At 40.6% G+C, this 10,574-nt stretch overlaps 1 protein-coding gene across 1 annotated transcript in view; it reads right to left on the bottom strand.

Annotated features, from left to right (window-relative positions):
* Nucleotides 1-7,092: 7,092 nt before the first annotated feature.
* The window catches only part of MTMR12 (myotubularin related protein 12), a 33,838-nt gene continuing 30,356 nt past the window's right edge, over nt 7,093-10,574 (bottom strand). The window contains exons 15-17 of the mRNA XM_031063077.1: nt 9,904-10,071; nt 8,936-9,097; nt 7,093-7,952 (exon numbers count right to left, since the gene is read on the bottom strand). Coding sequence (XP_030918937.1) covers nt 7,377-7,952; nt 8,936-9,097; nt 9,904-10,071 — 906 coding nt within the window. The 3' untranslated portion in view covers nt 7,093-7,376. The remainder of the gene's footprint in view (nt 7,953-8,935; nt 9,098-9,903; nt 10,072-10,574) is intronic.

Genomic DNA, 10,574 nt, shown 5'->3' with positions numbered 1-10,574 from the left:
CTGTCAGGAACCTGCCCCAGTGAGGGCTGCTCTCCCCACAGGCCACAGCTCCTGCCAGGAACCTGCTCCAGTGAGGGCTGCTCTCCCCACAGGCCACAGCTCCTGCCAGGAGCCTGCTCCAGCACGGGCTTCCCATGGGCTCACAGCCTCCTTCAGGCACATCCACCTGCTCTGCTGTGGCTCCTCCAGGGGCTGCAGGTGGATCTCTGCTCCCCCCTGGGCCTGCAGGGGCACAGTCAGCCCAGTGTGTCTTTTCCCCCACCTCTCCATGGAAAGAGTTAATTCTTCTTTCCTTTCTTCAGTGCCGGTGTATTAAAGAATTCCTTTTCAGTCCTATGATTAAATTTGCCTTTTTTCAACTCTAGTTCGGCACACTCAGGTGTTATTTTACTGACTAAATGTAACTTTTCAAAAGAAATTTCTTGGCAGGGAACAGCCATTTACAATGCTCCCCTAACATATGCAAAGATGTCAGACAACTTTTCCCTCTGTATGTTGCAGCCGGAGAGATATTTTCCTTTTGAGGCTGAAACTGGAAGGCAGAAAGCTGTATATTAATAACTGAGAGGGAAAACGTCCAAGGAAAAGAAGGATGTCCATCAACCTAGACAGAATATTGATGTCAGCAACCAGCACAAGAAGGGCTATTACTACTTTAATAAGACCCAAAGATTATAAAAAAGTTTATGTTCAGTCATTTCCTGCTGCCAAAATCATTCTGGATCCCTGGTAATTGTATTTCAGCTGTTTCTAGCATTCATTATTGCTTGCAGAACTCTGGACGTTTGCCATATTCATGCAGCCTCTACTTAATTCCAAGCCATTGAGTAATGGTTTTACTATTACTGTATTTCTTTTCACTAACTTGCCCTTTTCATCATCATTTCTGCCAGACAGCTACTCAGCTGCAATTTGAATCATAAAAAGGACCATTGCTTTCAGAACAACATTAGGCAGATAAATTTTCATGGAAAATTAGAGAAAGTACTAAATTCTACACCTGAGAGAGATAATGGGCAGATTATAGACAGAGCAGATCACCTGCATTAAACCTAAATACAAATGAGAAGTAAGTGAGTGAAATATGATAAAGGAGTGTGGGGGAGTAACCAGTCAGCTCACCTATGTGTGGCTGAAGCTTTGAAGAGAACAGCAGGAACGCACCAGGAATCCAAAACCACCTTCTGAGCAATGGCTGTTTTTAGATTACAAGTCAGAACACGATATTTGCTTTTCAGCAGCTGCCCTCAATCACTGCTTGCTCGCAGCCCAGGCAGCAAAATGGTATTTAAGACTCTGCCAGCCCAACCAAAGCACAGCCTAAGGAATTACAGGCGTGAAGAGCATCAGAACATGTGTGATGGCCATAAGCTGAGTCCACTGGGTTTGCTCACCTTACTTACAGGTCAGATCCAATGCAGCTGTACTTTAAATCATCCTGTAAGGCTTCTACAGGCAACCTCAAAACACAGCTGGTTTGGATTGTGCTTCTTTCTTCCCTGTCTTTTTGTTTTCCCTCAGAAGTGTTAAATAGTTGGAGCTGGCCATGCCTGCTGTTTACAGCATTTCAGCTCACTGCAGATTAGAGGTGGTTCCCAGGATTTATCTCTTTTCCAGCAGCACAGCAGCTGGAAAGTGACTTTTCCAGCACCTGCGGTTCCACCTTTCACCTCATCTGCTCTGACTGGGGGCTGCTAAGTGAGACGGTCATCCTCAAACAATCTGCTCCTCTTGTTTCCTCCTGCATCCCCACGGGGTGATTTGGATCAACGAGTTGATCTGATGGAAAGCTAATCCACAAAAGCAAAACACTGATTTCCATAAAATCAGCTGGCAAGCAGCAGTGTGAGGGCACTGCTGGGCAGTGATTAGCAGGACTCCCTCTGGCAGCTCCTTGCATTTGCTGCGGATTGGGTGTAACCCAATCCCAAATCTGCTGGGAGAACAGACCATTGTTCTGCTGTCACTTGTGCAGGCACCGTCACAACAAAGCCCTGAATTTACAGGAGATATGCTGCACGAGAAAATATACATTTTGGGATTATCACCCTGCTTTTTTATTGATGCAGTTTTTGTTTGTGAAAAAGTGCTGTGCAGGAGGATTTTACTCACTCAAAATAATAACAATAATAAAATAACAACAACAACAATAAAATAAATATACAACTTCCCAACCAACCATGCTCTGTATTGACAGCGAAGTAAGAGACCTTGTACTTTGAGAACTGCCTAAGTCATCTGTAGTACTTCTCATCTGACCTTCAAATATTCCCACCACCTCCTGCAAAAGGAAAAGCTAAGGGCAGCTGGTGGGTATAAAACCAGTATTTTCCAAAGTTAAATTAACAACCATCAGAAAAGGAAGAAATATTTTCTAATGGTGAATCCACAGTGGAAAGTCTGGGATGGGAAACTGGAAAATACAGGAAGTGGCTTGTAGGAAACTAACTGGGTTCATGTGTATAGTGAACTCAAGGAAGGTAGTGAGGAACATTCTGTTTTGATTTATGAATTGGGATCAGCGTGAGAATGGAAATATATTATTGCATCACCAAAACATAAAGCAAGGGCACTTACACCCTCTACATGAAATTAGCATCTCTGTTATCACATTCATGCATAAACATACTTTCAATTAATGTCTCTAAAACAAAAGGAAATTAATCCCACTGATTGCAAAGTGAGCCCACAGAGTTCTGACTTTTAAAAGTCTTAAGAAGACTTGAAGGTTTACACTCTATTAGCAAAACTGCACATTATTTCTAGTAACGTTAGCTGTTCTTAATTGGAAATTTTCTTCAAATAGCAATAAGGTTTGTAAGTTTCAGAACTTGTAGAAATATCAGCTGGTTTCCAGGAAATAGACTGAATTTTGGCTTCTACAGTATAATGAAAATTTTATTTCAGGACCCAGAAACAGACAAAATGCAAGATTTAAAAAAATTTACTTCATTTTAAATCCCAGAGAAAAGTGGGATATCTGACTTGACTGTAAACGAGCAGATTTTCCTATTTGAGAGAAGCATTGCTTTCAGCCTGAGAACTTCAGATTTGGATCACGCCTGAGCTGCAGGTACAGAGGTTTCTGTTGCATTCTCCTACCCTGATTTCCTTACTAATGACACTGGGCATCTAATCAATGTTATGTCCATCACCTGCTTTGAAAACCAATAAATAATTTTGATGGTATTTGACAAAAAATTATTTCATAAGTTGGTAGATTCCAACAGGCAATCTGGAGGCTATGTGGCCAGGCCATGTCAAGTCATGAGCATTACCTGGTCCTCCAGAACCTGAGTCACAGCTTTTGAATAGTCCATCAAGTCAGCAGCAGTGACAAACCTAGAAAATGCTGGAACAGCACACGACTTAGGAACAGGGAGGAGATGGATGGAGACCGAAGATGTTCTGGCATGGGCAAGGGCAGGAAATGTCAGAAGAAAGGACAAAATTGAGTGGTCTGGCCAGAAAGTCAAGGCCACAGGAAATCAGTCTTGCTAGGTCTGCAAAATTTTTCATGAGAAAAATTTACAGATGCATTTCCTAGGCATGTCTTATTCACCTACTTTAAGCATTGAGGGATAACATTAAGGTAAGTACCTATTTGTTTTACTAGGTTACATGAAAACCAGGGAAAACAAATGCTTGCTGAAAGCAGAGAAACATGCTACTACTGAACACCAGCATTTACTGTTCTACAGGGGTCCACAGCATCCAAACCAGGGCAGCACTGAGCATCCACTGCCCATCCCAACACTTGCCAAGATAGTAGCAGTCCTCCATTACATCTTCTCAGCGTCCACAGCACTTTTAAAGCTGTGACTCCAGTCAAACTTACCACCCAAGCAGAGGGAGCCCTCTGGGGCTCAGAACTGTGTGTAAATGTCTAGCCATGCCCTGCTAACACAGGCTGAAGAACCCCATTCATTGCCTTTGTACTCAACATGGTGGTGCCCTCCCCACGTAACTGTCTCTCCAGCTCAAGTATCAGCTCTCCTTATCTTCTGTGTCCACTCCTCTCCAAGTTAACTCTATTATCCTATCAAGTTCTGTCATCCTGCAAATGCTGGCAAAAAGCATTTGTCATGTTGACTTTATTACAAACCAAGAAAAAGGAAGCAAGACCCTAAGAAGGGTTTTGCCCCTTCCACTCCTCACCCTCTCCAATTTACCCTGGAAAAGCATGTATAGTTCTGTACACAGAATGCTTTTTTCAGACTCAGCTAAGCTCAATACTCAAATCTCCTTCCTATCCCAGAAAATGAAGTCCTTCACACAATTTGTAGAGATTTATGCAAAACCTAGCTCTTTGTGAAGGAGCACCCAGCTGTAAATACTGCATGAGGTCTCCAGGTAATTCAGAATGAAGGTGACCTCTGCTGTGACAAAACGAATCCATTGTAAGAAATCATCAGCAGAAAGTATTCACCTGCCTCTGGAAGAACTTATGCTTCTGCGCTTCAGGCACAAATGGAAAAAGCTTCCGCTGGAGCAGAAGATCAGGAAGGCAAGCTGGCTGTAAACACCTTAATGAAGTACATGTTTGCATTCCTTTATGCTGCACATCAATAGCTGAGCCTTTTCAATACTGAATGCAGCCCTAAATCAAAGCCAAGTGGTCAAAGTACAATTGATGGCCCTTAGCAGCTGTGGGTGAGGCAGAGGCACACCTTGTGGTACAATATGACCTGCAGCTATTGCTGTGTGGGGCTTCAAGAACAAAGCTGGCACAGTCTTGTAATGTTCACGGGGTTTAAATGCGTGATTTGCACTAAATTTCCCTTTGACCAGGGGCTAGCAATTTGTAGTGTCTTGAAAAAAGTGGAATTTTAAAATCACAAGTACAAGCTGTACTCCACAGCTTACTGTGGCCACCTTAGTCCACATCAAACACACATCTGGTTTGAGAAACATGCCCCTGTGGCAACTTCAAGTGGCTTAGTGTAACAATGCAAGAACAAATTTCACTGTGGACATGGGGGAAGTATATTGCTAAGACACTAAGCAATAATATTGCTGAGAAACAAACACTCTTTAATAACCCCCCCAATACATTCAGAAGACAATTTCTAGATCACCTTTAACTTCCCCCAGTCATCCTACTTCATTGCACTGAACTGTCCTCTCTCCTGCATTGGTGGCATCAGAAGTACAGCCAGATCAAAATTGGACAGGTTTCTCATAACAGTCTGTAAAAATCAGGATATAACCAGAAAAGCCTCACCACTGCAGACTGTCAAGTCTGCTGTGATGAGTGCATCACTTGAAATGTGGACCTTAAACATACAGTCTTATCTCACGATGAATAGTTCAAAGTATATTTTATTGACACTCTTCAAACAGCCTGGAGAGAAGTAACAGCATTTAATCAAAAGAATGAAAAAGAAGATAGAAACCTGAAAAACTGCTAGCTTGCATTCAGTGTTAAAACTTGGAGGTATAAACAAAAGCCTGGAGTAAAAATATGAAGTATATTTCCAATCCTTCAGTGCAGAAAACCAGCAACAATGGTATTTACTCTACATTAGAAGTGTTCCCATGTTCAATTCCAGATATATACTTCTCTTCTATATATATTTCTGATAACTTATGTACAAATAAGATGTCCAACATCTGTTCTTTAATACAAATATGTAATCTTCATGACTGAAACATTACAACAGTTTGATCAAAAGTATAGAAAATCATTTTAGTATCTTTTTTTTGATGGCAATGTTTAAAAAACACCACCCTTGAACCCAGATGACCTTAGAAGGACAAGTATTTCTTCACTGTAATAATACACTGCTCATTCAACATGCAAAGTATTATTGCATACATGAGTCACATGAATTACAACTAAGTCTGAAGGAAATGTGCTGTACAGCCCATTCTAGCAAGTGCTAATTGTAAATATCACAGAAGAAAGCATAGTACTACTGTATTTTTAAATAAAACACTACAAACTCAAGTATTGTCCTCGCATTAAGACTTTAAGGCAATTAAGAGCTGGAAAGCTTCAGTTTGGCATAGCTGCATCAAGCTCTCCCCTTTCCCAGTTATGAGAATTTGTTTTTAGAGGGCTGCTGATGAATTGTTGCTATATATTAATACAACTCAGTATGAAGTGATAAGTCAGTAACAAAAGTTTAATATCCCCAAGTTCACCGAGCTGATCAAATTTAAGCAACAGTTTATCCACCAGCTAAGTTTTCCAGCATGGATTTCTAAATTGTTAGGAGAACAGAGAAAATATTCAATGTGTAACCTCTCAGTGTAACTGATTTTACGACTTCAATCCATTCTTGGGGTATTACAGAATTTAAGGGTTAAAAACAGATCTGACAGTCAAATAATATTCAGCTTTACAAAGGATAATTATTTGCCGTAAAAATCTGTATAAACATACACACAGTAGATCCAAGTCAACAGGCATTTCTTTATGGCTTCTTTCACTGAGGTACTGTTATTACATCCAGCAACAGGACACGAGTGTTCTATAAACACCACATTCATAAGCTGTACCACCAACTCATGACAAGTGGTAACAGACTGCAAATCCTGCTTCACTGCAGGACTACAGGACAAGAGTCTTCCCTGCTATGTGGAGAGTCTCAGTGCAAGTTACAGAAAGCCTTAAAGGCAACTGGCATCAGTGGGGGAAAAGTTCCAATGAAAGTCTCCCTCTACTTAAAAGGAGAAAACATACTCATGGCAAATTGAAATCTCATTCATTAAAATTAAGAGCAAACATAAAATTCCAAGGCAGCAAGGGCATGTAGCACAGCCATACATTAAGACTTGAAATGTGTCATCAAGCTCTTGCATCTGACCCTTGAGCTAAGTGCATGCACAGGCTCAGAGCAGCCAACCTGTGACCATGACACCACACAGACCAACACTGACAAAGGGGAAGGGGCAAGCACACGACTTCTGTTGATCCAACAGCAGACAAAAAACCCCTGGTGACCACAAGAGTATTCCTCAGCTGTCAAAAGCTGACTTGTGAGTGCACAGTTAGGGAAAGAGACGTTCTGTTAAGATAGCATGACTGTTGCCATATGCATTTATCTTTCTACCTTTACAGCAGAAAGTATTCTTTTGCTCTTTTTCTTTTTTTTTAACAGAGTGGTCATGTTGTTACTACAGCCAACACTCCCATTTTTATTACACCTATGCTAAAAATTGGTTCTGCAATAAATATTGTAAGAGTGAAATGGAAGTTCAAAACATGCTCAGTTAATTATAGCAACTAGTTCTTTCCAATCAAGGATTTTTAACCCCACAAACCCATTAAACAGTTTGCAGATGCTTAAGTTTCTTATATGAAGATACAGCACAACATTTAAAACTCAGTGCTTAGCCACATACAATCCATACTGTAATCTATATACATGTTATAACATATCCCCACTTAGATCAACAAATTCATCATCCCTCTTGACCAAGTCATCCTCATCTTCCAAGTCTTTCCAGGTGCTAGTGGGTAAAGCTGGTTTGACAGACTGTCTCTGCAGTAAAGCAAATGGAAACAAGGATGACAAACGGGGGGAATTTCTCAGCAAGGGAACAGAATGTACATCTCCAGAAACAGCCTGACTGTGTTCTTCATCCATTTTCACCTGCAGGCTTTGCACTTCCTCCATCAAGTCCAAAATCTTGGCAGCTGTAGCTATTGTTCCACCACCATGGAGCTGAGCCTCAGGAATCCATCGTAGGTAACGCTGTGCCCAGACTTTGATTTCAGGGCCGTCGATGCGCGGCAGCAGAAGACCGTGGTAGTCGACAGGTTTGCTATGCCAGCTATCATAAAACTCCCTTAAGCTGTTAGGGGGCTCATCTGAAGAATTTATGAACTTGCCAATTCTTTTACCCAGAATGTTTTTAATTAAATGATCTGTTTCCTCTCTGAAAAATCCTCTCTTTGTGGAAGGCTTTGCCTGTGTCAGTGGCAAAGAAAGTTGCCGTTGATGCTTTAAGAGGGAAAAAAGGCAAAATATTCAGATAAATATTAATGCAATGGGACTTCAGAAAGCAGTTTTAAGAGGAAGAAAAACAAAGTTGTATTGAGGAACCTCTTGCAAGCAATAGTCACTTGACCTATATAGAAAAGCAGTGGCTGTGTTTAAATTGTTATTTTTCAACACACCAAACACTTTACACAGCATACTGAGTGTTGCCAGCTCCTTCCCTGCTAACCAAAAGTAACACCAATAAAGCAATTGTCTTGGAAAAAGCCAAACCCTTTGCTTACATTTAAGTATTGCCAGTGTCCATGTTTAGTTTAAGCTAGTTAGAAATCAGAGAGCACTTATTTATAGGTTTATATCCAGTGGTCCCTCACTGCGTCTCAGATAAACGCTGTAGATCACACTGGCAGTGTCTCACATGAGAATGCTTTATACAGGACAGAATTTACCAATGAATTGCAATTGAAAGAGGCTACTCCAAAAATTTTTCCCTAAGTTTGAGCTATGTGCCAGAAATGAGGTGGTCCATCCATAATCCTCCATACTCCAGACAGTTTTTTTGCTGTTGTTGGTCACCCTCCCATTCCAAGTGCACACACACACTCCAGTTACACTCAGACAAAATTAGGGAGGCAATCACAAACCTATGTATTTCAGTCAGGTACTCCATGGAACAACTAAATTAACTCCCTTCAAACACATCATTGCAACTCAACTGAATATTAAATCTCATGGCTTACCAACAGACTTGCTCAGAGGTATGAAGAAAAAAGAATCCCTAACTTCATGGCTATGAACTATAAAGGAGTTATTTACAATTCTGGTGCATGCAAACTGGGTTCTTAAATCCAGGTGGGTCTGAAGTATACGTGTATTTTGTCAATTTAAAAAAGTCTGCACCAATACTTTCACTGTGAGAACATTTGAAATAAGATGTGCAAAATATTTCTAGAACTGAAAAAACAGTTTAGCAGCACATATCTTACTTTGAACCGTGCAGTCTTCCGTTGACTTCTATCTGGTTTTGGTTTCTCTGCATAAAGAGGGTTGTTCAGGAAAGCCAGGGCCTTGGGGTCAAACTGCACAGACCAGTCCCACACAGTAAGGAATCTGAAAGGACCACTTTGTGTCTTGAGGCTTTCCCCACTCTGCCAAAACAAACAGGTCACATTTAATACTGCTAGAAGGTAATTCTGACTAAGTCAAGGTGAAATAAAGAAACTGCCTTTTCAGAAAAAAGGCCACAGAGTTGCAACAACACTCTTGCTTTCTATGTGTTCAATAACTGAACAACAACAGTGCAATCAGACTTCCACAGATGAAAATAAAGTTAAATATTCTCAGAAAAAAAGACATTTTGAAACTTGGGCAAGAGACAGACACTTGGATTCCTCACACACAGGTGGCACATTAGGATTCCAAACACCAAAAGCTGGAACTGCAGTCATGCAGTGCTACTGGTCTAGATTTTGTGATCAACAATTTATTTGTATGAAAGACAGTAGTCTTCACTTTTTCCTTTACTCTCTGTGCAGCCTTGCAGAGGATACTCCCAGCTTCTTAGGCTAGAGAAGAGCACGAACCAAATATAAATCAACATTCAGGAGATGTTGATTTTGGAATACAACAGAATATACTATACAAGAATTTAATGGATAACTTATTCTGCCAGACAGCTGGATATTCCTTGTAGGTTAAGGAGCTCCAATTTCACTGAAGGGCATTAAACATGCAACTGCAGCTCCATATTACAGGTAATGTATTCCTTCTGTCATCATAAACTCCTAAGTCCTGAACTTGCCTCCCTATAGCCAAAATTGCACTTGTTCACCCTTCAAGGCAGTTCAATGAGTAAGGAAAAAGGTGCTGCTGGGAATTAGCTTTCTTTGAGTGTTTGTTTGTTGGTCAAACTCATTCTCCAACACACTGCATCCACAAAATACCAAACCCTTACCTTATTAGTGTCTCTTTGATGTTGAGAGTTGAAGAAGAAAGTGCTAAAAATAGGCACATAGAGGCTGTCTGACAAGACAGTTAAGTAAGTTTCTGTGAACTCAAATGCTGGAGGATACTGTTGTACCAGCTGCCAAACACAATTTAGCAGGAGCAGAAAAACAGGAGCCTAAGTAAACAAAATATTTCATCAGTTTCAAAAAAAGTTAAAATTGTTCCACCATGCAAACTATTTATTTTATAGTATCTAATGTCTCCAAATACAAATCTTAAGGCAAGAAGCCTGATTAACAGCAGAACGGCTGCATGTACATTTGGCTGAAATCTGAAGAAGTACTATCTGAGTCATCCTTGGCCAGTTATTGACAGAAGAGATGAGCACTTTCCACTCTGAATTTAAAAGTTGCCACTATGAAGCCTTTTAAAGGTGGCAAAGCAAAACTAGTTTATATCAATTCTTGATCAGAATTAGTCAGTTTACACCTAATTACTTCCATTTCAATAGCAATCTAATCTAGTCCCAAAGCAAGACAGTAAAAAGTTGATCTCCAGATGTGACAGGAATAGGCAGTTAACTTGAGTTATTTCTATGGATGCTACTACCATTTAACACAGTTTCCAAGGGCACAGGATACATGACTTTCAAAAGACTCCAGGACTGGGAAATTTTTC

This window comes from Geospiza fortis, unplaced genomic scaffold (assembly GCF_000277835.1).
Source record: "Geospiza fortis unplaced genomic scaffold, GeoFor_1.0 scaffold174, whole genome shotgun sequence".
Classification (NCBI taxonomy): domain Eukaryota; kingdom Metazoa; phylum Chordata; class Aves; order Passeriformes; family Thraupidae; genus Geospiza; species Geospiza fortis.
Note: the sequence above shows the minus strand (reverse complement) of the source record. Positions and strands in the feature narration are given on the sequence as shown.